This window comes from Gracilinanus agilis, chromosome 1 (assembly GCF_016433145.1).
Source record: "Gracilinanus agilis isolate LMUSP501 chromosome 1, AgileGrace, whole genome shotgun sequence".
Taxonomy (NCBI): Eukaryota; Metazoa; Chordata; class Mammalia; order Didelphimorphia; family Didelphidae; genus Gracilinanus; species Gracilinanus agilis.
This window is the reverse complement of record NC_058130.1, coordinates 128,005,639-128,031,071: the sequence shown is the minus strand read 5'-3', so window position 1 is coordinate 128,031,071 and position 25,433 is coordinate 128,005,639. Positions and strand designations below refer to the sequence as shown.

The following is a 25,433-nucleotide window of genomic DNA, read 5'->3' as shown; positions in this document are numbered from 1 at the left end:
ACGAGACTAATGTGTTAACAAATTTAAATGAAATGAAAAATTTTTAGTAAAAAAGTAACAATAACATTGCTCTCCTACTCCAAAAAATATAGAACTTGTGATTCTAATTAGGGGTTTTCCTTCAAGAAATGATTGTTGGTACTATACACACTGCATTACTGATTTATTTTTTGTAATTTATAAATCCTTAGGTATGAATGTGAATACACCTGGCTACATCTAATGACATTCCAATATTTCAGATAACATTCAAATTCTGCTTTTTACCAATTGATGCAGTCTAGTATTTACTTCCTATGTTATTTTCCTTCCCTGGAAAGTGGCCTAATAACGAAAACAACTTTAGGGAGTACAACTGTCTTACCATTGTCCTTTTTAAATCTTTTTTTTCCTTGTGATGTCTTTCCACTCTTTCCTGTGAAATTTGTTTTACCTTTGACTTCCATACTAGCAATTCTGTAAAATAAAGGAAGGGACTAATTTAATTTAATCAAGTCATAATCATCAAATTAAGCACTCAAGGAATGGAGAAAGCACCCACCTACATGGAAAGTAGTTCTTCCCCAAGGATTTCAAAAGTAAAATTAACAAAACACATAGTATTATATAGTATAATATGAACATTCTGCTAACTACAGTACCCTAGAAACAATATTTCAGTCACTGTAACACAGGCTGCATTTAAAATTATACTTATGGTTTATGAGAATAACTGAGTGGCACAGCATCACCATTTGTTTTGTCTCCATCCTAAAAACCCAATAATATTAAGACTACCTACATATGTCTAATTATATGAAAAGGAGACCTATTAAAAAGAACATCCCCAAATAACATAGCTGGTTCATCTCAAATACTTAGTTTCTGTTACACTTATGCATTGTTGGGTTGTGAGTTCTGATGTTGGGATTATCTGTATCAAGAAGTAGATGTAACCAGCAAAAGTTTTCAGTAACTTTCAAAATTAAATTATTTTAGTTAACATCTTCTTTCAACAGGTATTTGTGGAGCACTTACCATGTAAAAGACACTAAACTAAGTAGTATAAAAGATAAAAATTAAACAAAAGTCTGAAACTTACAGTCTTGAAGGGATTTGAAATGTAAAAAAAGTTATGAATACAAGTTTTAATTTGAACTGGTAATAAAAGGACAGGATATTATGTGTCAGATCCAAGGTAAGAGGTTTCATGATGTAGATATGTATACATATAAAAGGGTACCACAGTGAGTTAACTATCCTGGGACACTGTATAAGGCACTGTGTGCTAGGTATTGGGATAGAAAACTTAAAAAAAAATCATCTTTCTCCTGAGCCTACATAGCAAAGAAGATACATATACAACTAAGTATAACAGAAGGTTGCATGTCATAAAAGCAAAGGAAAGAAACTAGATATTGCAATATCTAGTTTCTTTCCTTTGCTTTTATGGAATTTTGTCAAATATGCATGCGAGTCATTCTCCAATTGATAGCCAAAAGATATAAATAGACAATTTTTAGATGAAGAAATCAAAGCTATATATAACATGAAAAACTGCTCTAAATCATTAATTAGAAAAAATATACATCAAAATAACTCTGAGATGTCAATCTCACACCTATCAGATTGGTTAAAACAATAAAAGGGCAAAATGAGAAATGTTGGAGGGGATATGGAAAAATTGGAACACTAATAACACATTGTTGGTGGAATTGTGAACTGATCCAACCATTTTGGAGAGTAATCTGCAATTATATTCAAAGAATTATAAAAACTATACCTTTTGACCACAATAATGCCACTATTAGGCTTATTTTTTAAGGTCAAAGATACTGGGGCAAGTAATGGGGCATTTTGTATATATTTCATGGAATTCTGAGTATAGCATTCCTTAACTCTTCCTACCATGTCATGATAATTTAAAAATATGTTGGATGAAAATATTCGTTTTTTTTTTTTTAAAGGAAAATCAAAACCAAAAAACCCCTCCAAATTAACTGGACATCTTAAATATCTGTTTGGTTGAAATTTCACTCAACAATAAATCATATTTTCCTTTACTCAGAAAAAAAAAGAAAAACTATATTCTAAAATATTCATAGCAGCCTTTTCTGTGGTGGCAAAGAAACTATGGTATATGATTGTAATGGAATATTACTGTGTCCTATGACAAACAAAATGGGCACAACAAAACCTGGACTTATGTAAGTGATACAAAATGAAATGAGCAGAACCAGGAGAACATTGTACATAATTACAAAAATAATGCATGACAATCAGCTATGAATGACAACTGTTTTCAACAAAGCAAGAATTCAGGACATCTCCAAAGGTATACATGATGAAAAAGGATATCCATCACCATGTAAGGAGCAGAAGAGTCTGAATGCAGATTGAAACATTCTTTACTTTATTTCCTCCATGAATTTTTCTCAAGTGTATCAATGTGTTTTATTTCACAACTTGTTGAACATGGAAATATATATTATGTGATAATATACGTACAACCTGCCTTCTGGGGGAGGGAAGAGGGATAGGAAGGGGAAAAAAAAAAGAATGAGAGATTTTTTTAACAGAATTTGTTTCTTAGATAAACATATTTATTATAATTTAATACATAGTTATGACAAAACATATGTATTATATTGCTGCGTGTTACAAACTTATAAAACTAATGTTTTCAAAAACATGTTAAAAAATTTTACATATAATTAGAAAAAAAATATTTTAAAAGTATTTAAGTCTAGTTCAAAAGTTATAAAGCTATAAACTATCTTAGTGTTAGTTTAAATGAAAAGGAGGAGCTAGACCACAGATTTAAAGCTTAAGAGGTCATCATCCAACTCTTTCATTTTACCAATGATGAAACCACAGCTACAGAGATGAAATGTCTTGTTGAAGGTTACTCTGGCAAGGAATATTAGAGCTGGGATTGGAACACAAATCCTTTGACTCAAGCATATAGAAATGATGGATGCTAGGAAGAATTAAGAGGACTCAGCAAATGACTAGCTATTGAAGTGGGGTTGGGTGATGTTGAGTTTTTAAGTCTATGACTAGAAAGAAGATACCATTAAAAGAAATAGGGAATTTGGGAAAAAGACCAGGTTTGTGAAGGAATATATGGATACAGTGAGTTTGATGGATAAATGGGACAGGCAGTTTGAGATATCTAACAGGCAGAGCTCTCAGACTGTGGAGGTTATGACTTGATGACAGATTTTGGAGTCAGTTGGATAGAGGTGAAAGCATGGGAGAAAAAAATCAATTAAGCCAGAAAGACAACACAGAATAGGAAAACCTAGGACAAGGCCTTGGGAAACAAATTCATTTTGGTGGTAGAGGGAATATAAATTGTTAAGAGAAAAGTAGTCTTACAAGTTATTACATAGGTCTAGAGGGAGAGTGCTCTAGAAGTGGGAAGTGATATCCAATACTGCAGCAAGATACAACATGAGAACTAAGACAAAGCCGGCAAGTTTAGCCATTGAAAAACTGCTTTGAGAAATCAGTTTCAATAGTGATGGAGTTAGAAACCAGAATATTAATGGTTGAGAAAGTGTGAAACTGCAAGTTTGAACTACTTATTCTGGTAGAATGATATAAAATAGATAGTAGGATGTTAGTGTTTTGTTTTTTTTTAAAGGATAGAGACACCTGATCATTCTTGTAGATAGTACAGAAATAGCATAACTCAAATTTGCATCATACATTCTTAAATCAAATAACTTTACTCACAATAGCCCTGTGAGTTAGGTAGTATTTTGTAATCACCATTTTGAAGATAAGTAAACTAAATCCAGGGAGATGAAGTTCACATGGGCAAAAAATACCAGAGCTAAAACTCCCATTACCATGCAATATAAAAACTATATGGTGGGGGCAGTAGATTGAAAGCCAGACCTAGAGATAGGAGGTCTTGGGTTCAAATTTGGCCCCAGACACTTCCTGGGCAAATCACTTAATCCCCATTACAGAGTCCCTATTACTCTTCTGCCTTGGAACCAATACTCAGTACTGATTCTAGGACAGAAGATAAGGGTTAACAACGTTAACAACAACAACAACAACAGAAAACTAAATGGCATCTATACCTCAGAATAGAATCTAAGAGAATATAAATATAAAACAATCCTCTTACCATCTTCCTCAGACTAAGAAAATGCTTTTAAGATTTACAAAATGGATTATTATCTACATATGTATCCCTACTCCTTTCTTTTCTGGCTTCCTTATCCAAGACTGAATGCACAAATCATACTTTATTTATCCTTTTTCTTTCCTTCACTTTCACAGTGGGTGCTAGGCCAAAATAAGATAGCCAAATAAATGAATTGAGCATGGTTAATGTAAAGGCTGAAAGGAGCACACTGGAAAAAAGAGGTTTAAGACTGGGTACATCTCAGTTTCTCAGAAATGGAAACTTTTCCTTAATGTCAGCAAAACTCATACAACACCCCTCAATAGAAACTGCTCTAAGATGCTAATGACAGCCAGGTCTTTCCTCAGATTTTATCTTTCATATGCCCTTCGGATACTCTGCCAAGATAATTTATCCAGTACTCCAAGGGTTTTCAAAGTTTTGGGTCTCAGCTCCTCTTTACACTTGAAAAAAACAAACCCTTACCTTTCATTTTAGAATCAATGCTGAGCACTGGTTCCAAGGCAGTAGAACCCCCTCCCCCCCCCCCCAGCTTTTGTTTTATGTAGGATTTATCCATAGACTCAAGAAAACGTCAAGAAAACAATGAAGACGTGTCATTATTGCAAAAATAATTTTGATCTTTAGATAACTCTTGGGGGTCCTTAGATTATAATTTATATCATATTGCTATAGTCCAATTTTCAGAAAAGTGAACCGATTTGCCTAAATAAGACCAAAGATTCACAGATCTGGAAGTTGCCTAGTATATCCCCACCCTCTTCCCCAACCTAATTTTAAAGATAAAGAACCTGAATGAGTAACTCCCAGGAACACAAAAAGATATTAAACGGCGAGTCTAGGGCTTCCATCTCCAAATCTAGTGCCCTTATCTCCTTCCCTGGCCCAAAGTCCCCGTGAAGTGATTAGGGTTGAGAAAGAAAAAACAGGGACAAAAACAGTGGTAATTACTCAAGAGATGCGAGTATTCACGAAATACTGTTCCTTTCCTCTCCGTTCCTGGCGAGAAATAAAAAGGCAAAAACAAAAACCCCAACGTCCTTCTGAGAAGATAGTCGGCGGCTGCGGCTGCCGGTGCCGGTGCCTTGCGAGGCTGCCGGCTTCTCCAGAGGGTTACAGGGCCTCCGATCAGACTCCAGGACCGGTGATTAACCGCGGTCCCCAAGGAGGAACCAAGAAGGCGCCCCCACACCACTAGAGGAGCCCACGAAGACAAAACCTTATAACCGCCGGGCTCACGGGCTCACGTGCCCGGAGCCTTCAGCTAGAACCCCCGAGGGCCGTTTAAACCCCGCACTCACCACACACGTGCCACCGTCTCAGAACTGAAGTCTACGCTGTTTCCGCTTCTGCACTCTTGGGCCCGCCCTCCCCCTCTTTTCTGCCTCCAGCCACTGGAAGTCGTTTTCTGGCTTCCGTTTTCCGGTCGAAAGGGAAAGGCTGGGCGGGCGGATGGAAAGAACGAGGGTTCCTAGTGGGCTTCTTTATAAAACGTCACTTGGATTCGTTGAGGAAGAAATTTGACCTTAAAGGAATCCATAGTTTAAAAAGGCGGAGTCGGCGACAGCTCACTGTGACGTTTTTTTTCTGCGCCATTACCATCATTCTCGGATTTAATGTTTTTTTCTCATTTTTTCAGGGCTTTATATTTTATTTTTGTATTTAGATAGCGCAGTGGCTAGAATTCCTGGCCTGAATTCAAGAAGACTTATCTTCGTAAAATCAAATATGCCCTCACACATTTGCCTCAGTTTTCTCATCTGTTAAAAAAAAAACAAAAAAGAGGAGGAGGAAATGTCAAACCACTCCAGTGCCTTTGCCAAGAAAACACCAAATGGGGTTACAGAGTCGGATACTATTGAAACGACTGCAGCAAAGTGATTGGCACAAAGTGATGAGTTTAATTAATTTAATCGATTTCGTTAGTTCTGTTTCCTGAGGAAATGGACTAAAGAGTTGCTTGTCACCGAACCTCTAGTTAGTACCTCCTGTGGGGCCGCTGGGGGTTGGAGAGGGAAGGGGTTAGCATATGACATCGGGTCTTCCTGCATTGCTTCCCGGGGAGCAGAGACTTCAGAGGTGGATGGAACCTTAGAGTCCACTCCTTATTTTACAACGAATGGAATTGCCCTAGGTTCGGAGAGGGCAGTTGACTGACCTAAAGTAACACAGCTAGTGGGAGAGCGCTGTCTGAAGTACAGCGCTTACGAATGTTCCTTCAGTTTGGAGAGAGAGGATCCTCCGTTTTGGGGAGTTGGTTCTTTTAAGGTTGTTATGTACCACTTCTGTTTTTCTCATTTCTTCATTTTCTTCTGATAATGAGTCATTCAAATAATGATTTTCCATTTATTTGGGTATTTTATATCCTTGTAAAAATATCTATTTCAACTACATTATCAGTTCATTGGCACATAATTGGGCAAAATAGTTTTTGATACTTTCATTTATTTCCTCCAATTCTTATGACTTTATTTTTCATATTTTGATAAAATATTTGCTTTTTTAAAATTTCTCTCTTTAAAATTGAAGTTGTGAGATGTTTATTTTGCTAAAAACTATTTATTTTTTTAAGCTCCTCTTTTTCCAATTCAATAGTTTTTTGCTTTTTAGTTTTGTTAATCTACCTTCAAAGAAATAAAAACAAGGGGGAAATCGACTTATTTGTACAAAAAATATTCTCAGGAAGTCTTTTTGTGGTAGCCAAAAAGTGGAAAGTAAGGTAGTGTCCTCATATTGAGGAATGGTTAAACAACTTATGGTATTATATATGAATGAAATGGACAGTTTTAAAGGAAACTGGGAAGACTTATAAAACTGATCCATACTGAAGCAATCAGAAATAGAACAATTTCTATAACATAGGAAAACAACTTTGAAGAACTATAGAATTCTCATTACCTCACGATGAAGAAGTGATGAATTTCAGATGCAAAGAAGACATGCATTTTGGGACATGGGGTATGTAGGAATTTATTTTTCTGGACTACATAGCTATGTATTGAGTTATTTTTTCTTTAAAAATTGCTAGTGATAGTGGTGAGAGGGAAAGATCAATTTCTAAAAAATTCAACAAAATAAAAGAATTCTTGTGATACAGCATGTTTATTCCAACAGAATTTATTGCTATGCAGTGGTATTACTTTGAATTAAAACTTAGACACCAAATGAAACTGTCAAAGATGAATAGTAAAAATATACTGCTTCATCTTGTGACCAAAAAAAAAAAAAAGGCATTTCAGGGCACTTGTCTTAGTTGAGTAGGACTGCTATTAATACTACTGTTATTTGAGATGAAGAGGGAATATTTATTGGAAAAATATGTCAAGTACACAGGATTTAAAGGAGACACCGCTTGTATTTTTAAGTCATTGCAATGCTAAGACATGCTATGTAATAAAATAAAATTTAAAACTTTCTACTAATGTTTGATTTTCAGAATTTCTACTTTGGTCTTTTGTTAGGGTTTATTGATTTTTTTTTTGCTATTTCTACTTTTTAAATTTCATACTCAATTCATTGATCTTTTTCTTTTTTGCAATGAATGAATTTAGAAATATAAATTTTCTTTCAAGGACTGATTTAGGCCATCCTAACAGTTTTGGAATATTGTCCCATTTTTGTCATTTTCTTTAATCAGATTTCTATTTTTCTGAAATATTCTTTGGCCCATCAATTCCTAAGAATTTAATTTTTCAGTGTTCAATTAATTTTTTTAAACTCTTACTTTCTATCTTAGAATTAAGACTGTGTATTGATTTCAGGATGGAAGAGTGGTAAGATCTAGGCAATGGGGATTGAGTGACTTGCCCAAGGTTACACAGGTAGGAAGTGTCTGAGGCTAAATTTGAACCCAGGACTTCCTATCTAGGCCTGGCTCTCAATCCACTGAGTCACCTAGCTTCCCTCTGTACAATTAATTTTTAATCTTATCTTCAAAGGTCCCTTACTGAAAGTAATTTTTATTACATTGAACTCTTTGAGGTGCTTAAGCTTCAATAGTCTGTTTTTATAAAGGTGCCATATAATTGCCAAAATCTATTGTTTTGAACTTTTCTAAAGTTCTATTCAAGGTCTTAATTTTTTAAAAATTTGTCTTGGTTTGAAAGAGTATGTTGAAGTCTCAAACTTTTTTTTATTTTACTTTTCATACTAGATTTTGTTTCAGCCCTCTTTTTAACTCTCTATGAATCTGATGTTTCAAGTGTGTTTCTTAAGGGGCCACCTCTTGCTCTAATTGGCCTTTCTGCCCCTAGTCTCTTTCCTCTTTGATATATCCTACATTGAATGGACAAATTATATTCCTAAAGTATGACTCTGCCCATGTCACCATATTCTTGAAGAGGTTTAAGTGGCTCTCAGTTGCTTCTAGAATAAAATAGGATAAAACTAACATTTCTAGCATTTGAAACCCTTCACAATCTGGTTTTAACATTTCCTTCCAGTCTAGCTACATGTTCTTTCCCCTCACACACTATTTATATTCTATCTCAATTTATGTTGCTATTGCTGGCATGTGAAATTCCATCTAGCTATTCTGTGTATTTGTATAGGCAGTTGTTCTCCAATACCTGAAATGCTCTCACTCCTCTCACATCCTCTTGGAAGAACTGGCTCTCATTCAAGTTTAGGTCAAGTACAACCCCCACCCCCAAAGTGGCCCTTCCTGACTCCTCTACTGTTAGTGTTTCCTCTAGTCCTTTTTTTGAAAACTCCATATTCTGTAGCCTTGTTCCAGAGACTTTGCTAGGCCCTGGCAATACAAATACAAAATGAGTTCCCTCAAAAAGCTTGCTTTTGATTGGGAATATATGATCTGTTCACTCATCATTAAATAAAATCTATAGAAAATGAATACACATTGATGGAGGTGAGAGTAGCAACTAACTGTCAGATGGGGAGGAGGGATCATATAGATTTAGAAAGAAAATATGTTTCATCTGACAGAATCAGGAGTTGCAGTCATAATTTGGATAAAGCTTATTTCAAAGTAGAAAAAAAGAAATATAGATACAATTTCATGATTCGAGATTCCATAGATAGTCAAGCATTCTCAATATTAAATTACCCAAAAATATAGCAAGTAGATTCTGAAGGAGAAATAAAAGAGGATAGGGGACAAAATGGTGCCTGCCAGGGAATCACACAAGCTGGGGACACTCCCACACCCCACAAAGGGACAGGACAACAGGATAACACAGACTAAACCATACAGAGGATGTGGAAAATGGGTATTGTCAGTTGACAGTTTAACTGTCCCTAAGCTTGCTAGAGACACGAGGGATGACAAATATTTCAACGTGGGTTCAAGCGGCTGAGAGGAAGAATAAACAGGAAGTGTGTAAAACAAGGTTTAATGTTTCCAGGGTAAGGGAGGTGGGTAAGGTATTTCTAAAACTCAGGGAACAGCCAACTGTCAGTTAGAATCTTAAGGATTGAGCTGGCTTTCTGCTCTTCTGCTAAACTAACTTCAATCAGGCAGGCAACCTTGGCTGAAGGCTAGAGAGGGCTGGGATATTGGGATTCTTGCAGCTGGTCCAGGCTGATCTGTTGATGACTTCAGGGTACAGGAACCAAATCCTTGCTCAGCCAGTAATCCAATGAACACTAGGGAGGGAAAGCTGTCTGCAAGCTGTCCACCAGATGCAGATTCTTCTCTCTATCTAGGTTTGCCTTGATAGATGGCGTCTCCAATCTTTTCCAAAATCCCAAAGATCCACAGCTTGTTGAGTTACAGCTGGCTGGATAATAGCTCCTCACCTCCTTACTCCAGCTCAGTTCAGTTCACTCTCTCTCAAACCTCTCCCTGCATTCCATATTGGAATGCCCATTGTCTGGCCAAAGAATTTGCTTTAGACTACTTGTTTCCTATCTTAACTTTCTATTGCTATTTTATAATCTATCTTATAAATTACCTATAACAATTCTTAAAGGAAAATTAATGGAAATGCAAAAAGGTTTAGAAAGAAAGACAATAATAGGAGACTTCAAATCTCACAAACAGAAATGCAATAACAAGATTCAGAGAAAATGCAGGAAAAAAATGGATTTTATATATATAACTCCATATCTATTAACTCAGCCGGCACATTAGGGAAATTACTTCTTATTTAAACCTGCATAGTACTTTCATGAAAATTGATCATGCCCTACAGTATAGATATCATAAATGAATGCAGAAAGGCAGAAACCTTACTTTTGTAAGAGTGCTTATAAACTCTGGGGATCTTTATCCCAACTTTTTCTTCTTCCTGATGAGTCAGTTCACTGAGCAAGGTGGCTATATCTCTCCCTCAGGATTTTAGGAGTATCCTTAAAAGGTTTTCTTTTAATGGTATCAGCTTGAGCCCACACTCTGGTGTGTTTTATTAATATCAATCACTAGTTGTAGTTTTCCTTTATAAGATGGATCCCCCACAGTGATTTGTGTTCCAGTTTTACTTAACCAATTAACACCAATTATTTTTATAAAGAAATATTTAGTAAGAAGACAGGTGAACAGAAATACAAACCTTGAAATGGTGACTGTATACAAAGATAGCAGTAGGAGCAACTTCCACACTCTGGGGGGCACATAGCTCCTATACCACCTGGGTCTCTGGGGAGAGTGGGCTCAAACTTAAAGCATTTTCTCACTAAAGCCTCTCCATGTGGTTTGGAGACAGATAGAAAGCCGAGGATGGGTTCCCATTGGCCACGCTGTCATGCTTTGCAAACTGTGTGGGTGGCATATAGTCTGGAATTATAATATATGGGAATCTTGGTATGGGAACTCCACAGATGTAGAACAGCAACTTACCTATAATCTATTTTAATGAGTCACCTATGTTATAAAGAAGGTATCTTTTTCTACTATTACAGTTATTATAGGGTATATTAATCAGGAAAGCTGTTCCTTAGATTCCCTTGATAGCTGGTGCAGGGACACCTGAGTCCTGTCACTCAGCTGGATGTTATAATAACTGCCCTTTCTCGATAACAGTGCCCAGGCAGGATCCCTAAAGGTCAGTTGGATGGGTAACCCTTTCAGGTCCCACCTGAGGTTGGATTGATTATTAATATTGGGCTCTATTAGCCTTGGATAACATTTTCATCTGACTGAGTTACTCCCTTCCCAAGGGTTGTGATGTAATAATCACTCAGGAAGGTACTTAATAAACTTTATCTGTAGATAAAGATAAGGGAAAGGAATAATCAGGAACAGATTGGGGATAGGAGACCCTGTCACTAATCCCTTAGGACTGTAGGCTGTTTCAGTAAATGCTGGAGCTCTTGTTCTTTACCTCCTCTGGCTCAGCTTGGCCATGGCCAAACCAGAGAAAGTAATCTGCTTGGTTGATTACAGATATGGATGATCCCTCTCAGCTTCTTATTGCCAGTTATGTCATTCCTACAGCCGTCAGGGAATACCTCCCTTATCTCCCTCTGCTTCTTCTCCTTCCCTCTTCCCGGTTCCCACCTGGACCCAGATACCTAAATATCTAATGATGGTTCAGATGTCTAATTATCTAGGGGGAATTCAGAGAGAACCAGAGGACCCACGGTCAGATCCACAGGTCAATGCTCCAAGATCAGATCAATGTCCAAGGCCAAGGGTTCCAGGCCAACGAGTCCAAAACCAAAGGGCCCTTGTCTAATGGCTGTCAGGGTATTTATATCCTCTGGCCAACTGCCTTTCCTCTTGTCCTCATGGTGTCTGGGAACATTCTGATGTCTCCACCTGTCTTCACCTTTCAATTAAGGTGAGACTCACAACTCCCAGAGTTTGAATATGACACCTATGATGCTTTAAGGTTAAGTGATTTATTGAGGACCCCACAGCTTGATCATGTCAGAGACAGGACTTGAATTCCTGATACAAGGTTAGCTATATTGCTTCTTAATTCCTTTATACATCATAATGCAATAATAGCAATTAATTAAGGAAATAAGATTTCAAAAAATATTGACCTACAGGAAAACAAAAAACATTCTGCCAATGCCTATGTCAAAGAGAACATTAGAAAAACAAGAAAAATTATATTAAAAATAATCACAATAATAATATTTCTTTAACAATCTGAATAAATTGATCTTGAATAAATCTGTGATCTCATTGATAAGGGTATTTCTATCATTGGTGCATACCAGAACCCATTCATACATTTTTATCCTGTTTGATTCTTACCTATGTTCTTCCATGAAACCTTCAGAAAGAATCCACTAAACATACCAGAAGCCTTCTTCTAGGCTTTTTTGCATTCTGTGGGGATTACTGAGATACTTTGATAATCTTACCTGTTGCTCTCATCACATGACTGGCCCATTCCTGTTTCATATCACATTTCCTCAATTATAGTCCTACTATCACTTTTTGCATATGGATCATCACCAGAAATACACTGCTATCTACTTGTGCCCACCAGACCTTTCCATCCCTTTTTTTGTCACTTGAAAATTCATTGTGGTTTTCTAGGATTCACAAATATGATATCACTGGGAAAACCTTTTTGTTACAAAAAAAAATACAATGTATCAGACTTTATGGATGCAGGTAGAACAGTCCTTAGTGGCAAATTTTTAGATTTGAACCCAGGACCTCTTGTCCCTAGGCCTGGCTCTGAATCCACTGAACCACCCAGCTACCCCCCCAAATTGATATTTTTGAGTGCTTATTTTAACAAAAGAGATAAAAGGAAACTTGGAGGTTAGCATATTATTTTAAAAAAAGAAATTAGAAAATCAGCACAGAAGAAATTTTAGGAGACAAATAGAAAATCAATTGTATGTACCTAAAATAATGCATCCAGAAGAGGGCAACTAGGACGTTGAAGAAACTAGTTCATGCCACATTTGGCTCCTTTGAAGAAATTGGTAATGTATAACGTAGAGAAGAGAAGAAACAGAGAGGAATATGATATTTATTTTGAAGTCATTGAATTGTCATGGGGAAAAAAGATTAGATTTATTTTGCTTGGACCCAGAGAACAGAATTAGGAACCGGAGTAGAAGTTTCCAAGGTGTAAATTTAGACTTGATATAAACAACTTTTGTAAAATTGGAATGGATTCCCCTTCACTGGAAGTCTTAAATTAATGACTGGATGACTATTTGTTGGGCCTATTGTAGAGAAAATTCTTACTCAACTAGAGTTTGTACTAGATGACTTCTGAGGTCCTGTTCAGATTTGAGATTCTATGATTCTCTGTCACTTGATAGATCAAGTGCTGTGGAATAAAGAAAGAAACAAAAGAACCCTGAGGAAACTGTGTAAATAAAGATATTAAAGATCAATAAAATTTAGAGAAAAATACATAGTGACTTTATTACTCCCCATCAAAATTAATATTTACAGCTTTATTTCTTTTAAAGAGTTGTTTGGGGGCAGCTGGGTAGCTCAGTGGATTGAGAGCCAGGCCTAGAGATGGGAAGTCCTAGGTTCAAATCTGGCCTCAGATACTTCCTAGCTGTGTGACCCTGGGCAAGTCACTTAACCCCCATTGCCTAGCCCTTACCACTCTTCTGCCTTGGAGACAATATTGTCTCCAAGGCAGAAGGTAAGGGTTTTTATTAAAATAAATAAATAAATAAGCAAATAAATAAATAAATATGATAAAATAAAATAGGGAGTTGTTTGATAGTAGCTCTACATGGTTATATGTATGATAGTGTATAATATTTTTTCATTTTGTTTATTTTTTGATTTATGAGAATTTTTGTTCATACATTTAATTGCTTATACTTTTATGGGAGTTAAGATTAAATTTATTAATTTTTTTCTTAAAAACAAATTAAGGGAAAGATCTTGTCATCATCTTCAACATAATTGAGTTAGAGAAATAAAAAATAAATCATAGTTCAGATGTTTAAAGCCCAGGAATTATTATTAATAAGTAGGATACCAATAATGCATAAGGCTTTGTAAAACAAAAAAAAAAACAAATCCCTCCTCCCACCCCCAAGCACTTTTCATTTGGAAATATAGGTTTCTGCTAGAGCAGTAGTAAGAATGATTATCTTATTCATGAGATTCATGAGTTATCCTCCTGCTGACACTTCAGTTTCAGTGGTTGGATTTTCATTTAAAATTCGCTTTTGGCTTTCTGTTCCAAAGAGAATTCACTTTAGAATGAGAAGTATAAAACAAAAATAGTTAAAAGGAATATGTTATAAACAAATCTGACCATGTTATTCCCCTGTCTTAAAAACCATCAGTGAAAACTTTTTATGGAGAATATGAAATCAGCCTCTTTAGCCTGGTTCCATGTTACCTTTTTAGCCTTATTTCACTCTCCTTCACACACTTTATATTATAGCAAACTGAACTGTTGGCTGTTCCCTTAACTCAATATCTGTCTTCTAGCATTGTACACAATAACAGCAATATTGAACAATGATTATCTGTAAAAACTTGACTACTCTCAGCAATGCAATGATCTGGGACAATCCTGAAGGACTTATGGTGGGGGGTGCTATCCATTTCCAGAGAAAGAACTGTTGGAGTCAAATGGATGCAGATCAAAGCATACTATCTTTCACATTAGTGTATTTATGGTTTTATTTTGGGGTATGACTTTGCTCTTACAAATGACCAATATGGAAGTGCATCTTGCATTACAATAAAAAATAAAATGAAAAAATATATATCTCTCCTCTATTCATTCATTTAGGTTGTCCTCTTCTCCCTGCCCTTCCGGCTTCACTAAATGCACTTCCTCTTCATCTTTACCTGTTACCTTCTTCCTTTTCAATATTTGGTTCAAGTGTCATAAACATCCTTGAAGCCTTTCCTGGTTCCTCTAATTGAGTTATTTCACTCAAGTAATTTTGTAGAGAACTATATTGGGATCAAAACATTTTTTTATTTATCTTTTATTTTTACTTATCTGTTCACACATTATAGCATCAAGTAGATTATAAGCTCATTGAAGGCTATTTTTCAACATTGTATCTGTAGGGCCTGGTATAATTCCTTGTAGTTATTAGCACTAGTGAATGTTTGTTGAATTTAGTTAAATTGAGATAGCTACTCTAAATAGCTTATATTTATGGGAGAAGACAACCTGCACCTCAGGAGTACTGAAAAAATTTGTAGATGAGATTCTAGAGATATCAGTGATTTGTAGAAATTCATAGAGGAGAGGAGAGGAGCCATCGTACTAGAGAGGCAGTTGTGGTTCCCATTTTCAAAAAGGAGAAGAAGATGGTTTCTCCAAATTATAGGATAATAAGTTTAACATTGACTCTTAATTTTAACTCTGGAACACATTATTAAAAAGATGTTTTGTGTGTGTTTAGGCCAGGTACATAGTGGCCCCAAGGTCAAGGTCTGAAGAGATTGAATCAGTGATGCAGGTAATAAGAAAACTTTTACTAAATACAAACACTCAGGAAGGAAATATATATGCATATAGACATGTACATTGATAGAGATTTATAGAGATATAGAAATAGATAAGTAGATACAGCATTTCAAGTTACCCCATAAAAGGATGCACCTGTCAATTACAACTAACTCCAATTGGTGTAAAAGCTTTTTGGTTACAAAGACCTTGCTTTTCTTCTTAATACTGCTTTATATAGGAGTCACAAAAAAGTAGGCTTTAATGCATTTACTCTATCTCTATTCCAGGTCTCTCTGATTAAGTGGAATAAATTCTCTTTAAATCACTTAATGCTGTGAAGCCTAGTTAGTCTCTTAGGGCTCAAGGCTTGGCAGAATGAATAACACTCAAGAGATTCCACACTTTGGAATTTCGGTTCTTGTGTATATCTAATGGCAAATAACCCAGGCTCCCTCCTAGGTACTGAGAAATAAAACACTCAAGGGCAAAATACATAAGGCATAACCCAAATAATGAAAAAAGTCAGTTGTAGCCCAAACCACAACAGCCCTGCAAAGTCCAGCTGTTGTGGCATTTCCAAGTTCATAAAACTTGTGACGAGGTAACAATGAAGCCAGAAACCAATTGAAGATAATATTAGGTGGATAGCAAGTAGGAACTGAAAGCTATCTAGCAAACCAGGAGGACTCAAAGGATATGTGCTCCAAAACACCTATAAAATTGTTATCTTGAAACAGAAACTAAGGGTGTGCATTTTGTCCCTAGACCTGAGATATCTTCCTTACCTTCATTCCACCACCTATTCCGTATTTCCAACTCTCTTTTATGGAGATTTCCACCTGTAGGTCAGTGAAACTATACTTTCTGGGGGCAGCTGGGTGGCTCAGTGGGTTTGGGAGTCAGGCTGAGAGACGGGAGGTCCTGGATTCAAACCTTGCCTCAGACACTTCCTAGCTGTGTGATCCTGGGCAAGTCACTTCACCTCCATTGCCTAGCTTTAACCACTCTTCTGCTTTAGAACCAATACACAGTATTTATTCTAAGACAGAAGGTAAGAGTTAAAAAAAAAAAGAAACTATACTTTCTAAAGGGTGAGGCACCAGGGATGTTAATTATTATTAAAATATAACCTAAGTGGTTTGTGGGTACACACTGGGTTGAAGGTGTTATATTGAATCGCTGGGAGCCAGGAGTTCACTCGGTGATTGACAGGTGGATCAGTTGGATGTCAGAATGTTCCCAGAGAGGCATGCAGACAGGAGAGGGCAGTTGGTAGCCCTGGCAGAGGTTCTTGGGTCTTGACCTGTCTCTGAGGCTGGAGATCAGTGGATCCTGGTCTTTGGGGAAATTGAGACTTGCAAACTCAACCCTGCAAGCTCCTCCTGTGTTTCCTGTATCATCATCAACCTGTATCAGACCACCATCTCTGATTCTTCTGCCCCTAGATATTAGGAAGTCAATCATCTTAGTCATCTAGGTCTCCCAGGGCACGGGAGGGATCCAGGAAGTGGGCAGGAGAAGAAGAAGAGGGTGGAAAAAAAGGGTGGATATCTCAAACTGATTAGGTTTAACATCTACTGAAGAAGCTGAAACTATACAGCAGTTTGCCTGCTCTGGTGTGGCCCTGGCCAGGCTGTACCAGAGAGAAGCTATCATCTTGATTCTTTCATTTGCCTGCAGTTAGAGATTCGTTATTATCAATTTAAAGTAGGGTCTCCCAATACCTCTATCCCATACCATTATCCTTCTTTGCCAAATATATTCAAAGTTTTAAAGTACCTTCCTGAATAGGTTATTCAAAGCTTATTTGGGAAGGGAGTCACGCAGTCAGATTACCAACATTACCCAGCTGAAGAGCCTAATAAATAATATCAATTAACCCCAGGTGGGCCTGAAGGGATATCATACATTGACCTGAAGGATCCTGCCTGGGCAACTGTTCTAGGAGAGAGAGGTGTCATCCTATCCTCTCTCTGTGCTCCATCTCCATCTCCATCTAATAGATAGTAGTTTCTCCTTTTAATATAACAAAGGAGAGACAGGACCAACCAGGATAGGGAGACCAGGGTTCACTGTTTTAACTGATACAGGAATGGCATTTGGCCCAAAGGTCATCCAGCTCACCCTAGGTCAGGCTCTATGGAATCAGCAGGCAAAGGTAAAAGTTCATACAGTTTAATTGAGGGCAACTAAATAAAGGATGGGATAGGGGATTCTACACTTGAAACCTAAGGGCAGACCACAAGGGGCAGGGAAGGACTTTACACTATCCTACTGACCTAAGCTAAGCAGGGCCCAAGGAAGCAGTACTGAAGTCACAGGGAAAGCTTCTTCAAACCTGGTTCCAGCCAGGTTTGGTCAGCTCAGTTAAAGGGCCTGAGGGTGGCTTTGGGGTCTCACAATAAATCCAAGGATGGTCACAGGATGCCAAGAGCCAACTCCACCAGGTGATCCAAGGTATCCAGGTAGGGAGAGCGAGTTTGAAATGCTGTCCACCAGATTCCAAATCACTTCCCCACTTGGTGCTGCTCTACAGGTCTGTTGTCCATTTGCTGAAAGCCTCCACCTCTCAGGATCCCAGGGAATCTGGATGCAGTTTTTCCCCAACTCTGAGATCTCCCAGGGTTAGCAACATTTATGTCCAACCACTAATGGAGTCTCTCTCAGAGCACAAGCCCACTTCCTGTTCCTTCATTCCATCTTGGAATCCTCCAGCCCTTCCTGCTAGGTCCAACACTATTACTAAATTAATTGCTAAATAAACCCTCACAACAACTTTCTGGCTGGAAGGGCTGGAGGATTCCAAGATGGAATGAAGGAACAGGAAGTGGGCTTGTGCTCTGAGAGAGACTCCATTAGTGGTTGGACATAAATGTTGCTAACCCTGGGAGATCTCAGAGTTGGGGAAAAACTGCATCCAGATTCCCTGGGATCCTGAGAGGTGGAGGCTTTCAGCAAATGGACAACAGACCTGTAGAGCAGCACCAAGTGGGGAAGTGATTTGGAATCCAATCACAGTGTGGACTCCTGGCTCCCAGAGATTCAATATAACACCAGTGATTCCCAAAGTGGGTGCCACCGCCCCCTGGTGGATGCTGCAGCGATCCAGGGGGACAGTGATGGCCACAGGTGCATTTATCTTTCCTATTATTTGCTATTAAAATTAAAAAAAATTAATTTCCAGGGGGCTAAGTAATGTTTTTTCTGGAAAGGGGGCAGTAGGTAAAAAGTTTGGGAACTGCTGCTGACAGCATCTCAGGGCCCTTCCAGCAGCTGAAAGTTCAGCCTGCTAGTACCATTGAGGTACTTTATCCTTCAGGGATTCACTGGAAACCCTGTTAAAATTGCCTGAGCCCCAGCAGCAAATAAAACCCATCATAGTAAGAGCCATCAAAAAACTAGGCACTAGGGCCATCTTTTAATCCCTTCCCTTATTTTACCTAACATGAGGGAGGAGTTTGGTGGGGGGCAAGATCCTAATCTCTCTTGCTCAGTGCAAGCTAGGTTAATTTTTCTTTAAAAGGTATTGAGCCCTGGGCAAGTCACTTGACCCCCATTGCCCACCCTTACCAATCTTCCACCTATGAGACAATACACCGAAGTACAAGGGTTTAAAAAAAAAAAAAGGTATTGAGGCTATCTTCAAGACTTGATTGGCAAGGGGAGAGGAGCAACTGGGTGGCTCAGTGGACTGAGAGCCAGGTCTAGAGATGGGAGGTGCTAGGTTCAAATCAGATACTTCCTAGCTCTGTGATCCTGGGCAAGTCACTTACCCCCCATTGCCTAGCCCTTACCATTCTTCTGCCTTGGAACCAATACATAGTAATAATGCTAAGATAAGGTAAAGGTTTTAGAGGGGGGAAAAAAAGACTTGCTTGGCTTGGGTTAGGCTTTGAAATAATTTCCTGATCACCTAAGTACAAAAAAATCTCTGAGGGGCCACAGGTACTCTCTGATGTTTGCCTGTTGGAAAATAATGGATAATGGAGCTTTGATCATCTAAATTAACTATAAGGTATAGCCAATGCCAATCCTGGTTGAATATCTCCTGTAGAATAAAGTAGATGAATTCTCCTGTTCTAGCTAAGTAACTCTTTTTTGGTTAATTGTTAAATGACTTATGAGTGTATTATAATATATTTCAATATTGGACATAAACTACCACAGGTCTGGGATGAGTTAGCCCAAAACAAAGTCATTTTGTTTCTTTTTTCCCTCTTTTTCCCATATTTCCTAAGTAAGGAGTTAAATACCTGACAATCATTTTTCTTCTTATTCAGCTCATGTTTTAATAATCAGATTCAAAACTCCCATCTAAGCCTTCTATTCCTCTCATCCTTTTAGGACAGACCAGCTAGGAGGGCAAGCCCACTTGAATCTGCCTAGTATCAAGGAAGGCCTCCATGAATATACCCTCTAGGTCTCGATGTCAGGGGAAGGCAGGAGCTAGGATCAAGAAGAGTGGGATTTGGTAAGAGAGGAGTCTTTCTCATCCCAGTCTTTACTCATTTCCCAAAGCTTGTTTTCCAACAGATCCAGTTTCCTGGAGCAACAAAAATCTACATAAGACTGGGAACTGATGCCATTCAATACTTTCTCCCTCTATCCTAACTTTAGACCAACACAAAGGTAATCAATGAGCTTTTCATCTTCTGCCTAAACACAGTATGTCTCATGCAGCCTCATTCTAACCTATTCATCTTTGATTTTGCCAGATCCTGCTGGCTACTCCAAATGTTAAAACCAATACATGCTGGTTCCAACTTCAGAGCCAAGATTTGGAAAGTTAGCATCAATAAGGGAGAAAACAAAAACAAAACAAAATAAACATTTTTAATTCAATACAAATATTCAGCAAACGTACACTCATAGGTGTGGTTCTTTTGGTCTGCCCATGGAAATCCACCCAAATCAATGACAAAAGCTTAACACTCCTAACATGATCTAAAGAGGTACATACCTTCTTCTTAATACTGGTTTATATAGGATTCACCAAAAAAGAGGGCCTTAACATTTAGTTACTATTGTTCCAGGTCTCCATGAATAAGGATTATACCTGTATTTTTCACCAAATATCTAAAATATGGGTCTGATAGATAAGATACATAAGAATTAACACAAACATATTAGATCAAGAACCATTTCTGATTGGATAAATGGAAAAGGATACAAACAAAAAAAAATCAATAAACTATTAACAGCCACATGAAAGCCTGTTCCAATTCACTAACAACAGAAATGAAGCTAAAAATAAGTTTGAGGTTTTCCCTAACACTCAAGAAACTGACAGAGCCAATGAAGATAGAAATAGTAAACTCTTAGATGCTTCCTAATTAATAATCCTTTCTGCAGATTTATGATTTTTGTAGCTATATAGACCTGGTTTTTATGCTCATGTTGACACATTGTCATATAAAGTTCCTCTAGGCCCATGCCTGTCTTGGTGCTTGTAAAGTTCTGAACCTACATCCCCTTCCTCCTTACAAAAAAAAAAAATAGAAAAAATGAAAATAAAGAAACCCACAAAAGGAAAAGTACTAAAGACATATAGGGCAGCAATACATTCATGGACCCATATTTCATAGATATCCTGGACAAGTCCTTAAGATGTACTTGTATGGTTCAATTTTGAAAGGGTCTCTTCCTTTCTTGACTCAAGCCCTGCTAACATACAGTCTAGTTCCAAGAAAAATAAAATAGTTCTGAGTGAGTCATCCTAAATCACACAGTTTTAGGGCAAGTAGTCTACCTTATTCTGAACCTTAAAACAAAAGAATCCTATAACCATTTTGATTTATTAAGTCAAATATGCTGGATCCAAAAAAGATCAAATAATTCCAGATGAGCTGATTTGACTAGTACCTCCTTAGAGTGAGGTGTCCAGTTCAAAGGAAGTAAAAAAAAAAAAATCTAGGCTTGTCTTAAGTCCGAGTTGCTTGGGACTTTGATTGCCTGTCTTTTTTAAGGGTCCCACCAATCCACGAGTCAAAAGAGCACAAATGATATCCTTTTTCAAGACAGGTAGTTAGTTCTCCTCTAAAAAAGCTCACCTCCTTATAAACCCCTCAAGTTGATCTGGGTAGATCAAGTCCCTCCCTATGCCTATGCTAAATGCTTCCTTTAACAATTTGCTGAGTAGCTTGTTTCAACACAAACTGAATTGCATCATTCAGGAAAATTAAGTGGCCTCCAGATGGCACCATTTTCTTTGAAATGCTCTGCCTGTCTAAAATGCACCATAATGGAATCCTTCAAAGTCACATGCTGATTTGGGGACTGTGTAGGTTAAACATGATTGGATTTCTTACAAAGTCTGAGACCTCCTGCTCAATATGGATGATCAGTGTGCTTCTATATCTATCCTAATTAAAACTCCAAAGGAAATTCTGTTAATCTTTTCAATCATTGGGAAGCAGTGTTTATTGATTTCAAAGTGCTATGAAACAGTAGCTATTTGGGCAGTTAAGGGGTGCAGTGGATAAAGTGCTGGCATGAAGTCAAGAAGTCTTCCTGAATTTGAATCCCACACAAACTGTGTGATCCTGACAAGTCACTTAACTCTAGTTCCTCATTTGTAAAATGAGCTGGAGAAGGAAATGGAAAACCACTCTAGTATCTTTGCCAAGAAAATCCCAAGTGGAGTTGTGTAAAGAATGCAGGAGTGAACATTATTATTACTGATTTTACTCCTTTAAACAGCCTGATGACCTGCCAGTGTCCTCTGGGAGTCTTTTTTTAGACTCTTTTCTTCTTTCTCTACAGTTCTTTTTGATGCTAATCCTTCCATGGCTTCAACAAGTCATCCATATGAAGGACTTCTAGGTTTATATCTCCAGTATTGGTTTCCCTCCTGAGTACCAGATCTATATTTCCAACCACTTTTTAGATACATTCATCCAGATGTGTTGCCCTCATGCTAAATTCACCATGGCCAAAACTGAATTCATCATCTTCCCACTAAAATCTTTCCTATCTTAATAACATCTCCATTCCTATTATTATTGCAACCATTTTCTCATTCACCTGGATTAAAAGCCTTAGTAGGGGTAGCTAAGTGACTCAATGGATAGAAAGTCAGGCCTAGAGATCCTAGGTTCAAATTGGACCTCGGACACTTTCTAGCTGTGTGACCTTAACTGGCAAATCACTTAATCCCAGTAGCCTAGCCCTTACTACTCTTCTACCTTAGAACAAGATACTTGATATCAATTCTAAGAGAGAAAGTAAGGATTTAAAAAAAAAAAAAACTTTTAGTGGCATTTTTATCCCTTCTACTTTACTCCCTTCCCCAGTTTAATAAGTTACTAAGTCCTGATCTGTCTCTTCCTTTCTACTACCTCTGTTGGCCATCAATCCAAGGCCCTCCCTCAGAAGCAGCATGGTCTAGTCAAAAAGAATGATGGATCCAGGGCCAGGAAAAGTGGTTAAAGTTCAGGTCTGATTGGCTAGCTGATCCTAGCCAAGTCATTTTTTCATCTCTGAGCCTCCATTTCTTCATCTATAAAATAAGGATAGTAATCTTTATAGTACCTAGCTCACAGGGTTGTTATAAATATATTCAATAAACCTTAATCCACTCTGAAAATATGAATTGCCATTTTCTCTTATCCAGACTATTACAATTATTTTTTAACCAATATCCTTGCCTTCAATCACCTGAATCAGAGTTGAATCTTTAGAGCATAGTTTTAATCATCTTATTCCTCTGCTTCAAAATTATCCATTTCTCCCAATGGTCTAGAAAATCAAATCTAAATTCCTTGCTTAGGTATTCAAGATTCTCCACATCTTTTCACTGGGGGTGTACAATTCAGATAAAAGTAGCTCCATGTCTTCAAAGGTGGGATTGTAAAGACACACAGAGCCCTTTTATATTCCTTGATTGACTTGTGGGGATTTATATAATACTGAGGGAACCTCCTTTTCAAGATTTCTAAGTCTCCCCCAGAGAATGGCTTGAACCCCTTGACATGTACAATTCCTGAGTCCGGTTGGACAACAGTTCTGTCAGTAATTGGAAAAATAGTCACAGTAGCTGCTTCAGCCCCTTTAACCTCTTGTTCCTCATTGCTTGTATCATTGGCCTTCTTTTTTGTATCTTTTGTATCATTTAGGATTGTCCCCTCAATCAATTCTAGCTGTAAGATGGTCTTAGCATCTAGTTCCTTGCCTTCCCTTATTTGCTTATTAATTTCTACAAGTAGTTTCACCTGCTCTTTCAGTGTCTCTAGAACTGGGTTGTCAATTTCTGCCTTGCCAAAAGTATATCTCAGGAACTTTCCCAGAAGCCCATAAGCTCCAACACTGACACTATCATTGCCATTCCAGTTGGTATATATACTAAGGTTTGTCCAATGGGTATAGTTAGCCAATGGCATGAATCATACACCCTAAACAGCTCCATAAAAAATTGGGCAATTACAATAAGCCATAAGTTGTAAAAGCCTTTCCAAAGACTGTAAAGTAATAACAAACTGCTCCCAAATGTGATAAGCATCCTATTTAAGGAGTTAGCTATGATGTAACAACCCACTTCTGATTCAAAAATCCTAGGTTGGCTGGTCAAACTGTTGAATTGACTCAGATTAGCTATGGTCAGGAATGGAGTCCAGCTAGAGGATAAAGCTGGCTATCCTAAAAGGGATGGGATAGGAGTGAGTAGAATTCTTCCTCTCCTCCCTCCCCCCCCCCCCCAGGAGCAGTTGGTCCAGAAGGCAAAACTGTTTAACTGAATCCCTTTTAGTTCAAGCTATGGAAGCTGGTCAAGATGGTAAATTGGCAGGGTATAATCCCACTGAGCTCAGCAAGTCTCACTGTTTAAACTATTCCCTAAACCCTAGGATAGAATAGGTTCCAGGTTGTCTTCAAATACTGATGACTTGCTCTCAAGGAAAGGAAACTGCACCAATGCTTGTAAGAATGGATCTTTTCTTTGGTAAAGTATATGGATGGTGAGTATAGCCCAGTATAACTTCTCACAGGCCCAGTAGCTTATCAAGCAAAAGGATTTATTATTTTCCGGAAAACAGGGTATGGGGAAATGATTTTAGGAATGAAAAGGAGGTAAGCTAACTAAAATCTTCAATTAATTTGTTGGCTACACGTCCCCCAAAGGGGAATGTGTTTTGAACAACTTAACTTCTATCCCACTCACTAAATAATCTTCTTTCTAATCTAATGTAGCTAGGTTTAAGATGGAAAGGTAATCTTGCTTGAAGATCTGTATAGAGATTAGTTAAGATGCTGTGATTGAGATATTCTTCCAGTAGTGAACCAGCAAAATAACACTCAGCCCTTGAGGTCAGAGATGAGCTAACCAAAGAGTAATCTAACTCTTCCTCCCAACCCTTGAACCCACAAGGAGTGTGATCAAAGTGTCCAAAGTGTTCTTGCAAGTTGGGTGTCTTGGCTTTTTATACTCAGGTTCTTAACTGCCCCAACTGCCCCCTCTCCTAGAGTTCTGGGGGGCACTGTGGAATTCTTTGAGGCAGCCTTAACCCCACTTAAGGTCATGGATGCTACATTAGGTATTCAAGATTCTCCACATCTTTTCATTCTTTATATTTGTCAGGATCTTATGACCTCTAACAATGACATACACTAAGGAAGAGAGAATGGTGCTAACTGACCTTGTGACACTGATTTATAACCACCAAGGTCCTTTCACATTCACTGAATCTGACTCCTTGACCAGGTCAGTGGACTGGCTTGCCAGACAAAAGAGACTCAGGGTTGCCTAATCCCTTAGCTATTCTGCTTCACTTTAATAGTTTCTCAAGTCCCCTCATCTCTACTCTTTCATACAAGTACTATAATGTTTTGAAAAGATAGCACCATGAAGGCCAGCTTTAAAACATGAAAGCCTTGTTCCTCTTTGCTTACAGATGTTGTTTGCTAATTATCCATCTGTCTAAATTTTCAAGGTCTAGCTCAAATGACACCTACTCCATTTATTCTTCCTTGATTTC

The 25,433-nt window shown here is 37.7% G+C and overlaps 1 protein-coding gene across 2 annotated transcripts in view; it reads right to left on the bottom strand.

The window, feature by feature from the left end:
• The window catches only part of PUM3 (pumilio RNA binding family member 3), a 37,770-nt gene extending 32,241 nt beyond the window's left edge, over positions 1–5,529 (bottom strand). The window contains exons 1-2 of one of the 2 annotated variants that reach the window (XM_044657044.1): positions 5,446–5,529; positions 365–456 (exon numbers count right to left, since the gene is read on the bottom strand). In XM_044657044.1, coding sequence (XP_044512979.1) covers positions 365–446 — 82 coding nt within the window. In that variant the 5' untranslated portion in view covers positions 447–456; positions 5,446–5,529. Of the gene's footprint in view, positions 1–364; positions 457–5,095; positions 5,183–5,445 lie in introns of those variants that run through there. The other variant, XM_044657045.1, reaches the window with a different exon arrangement.
• Positions 5,530–25,433: the final 19,904 nt, after the last annotated feature.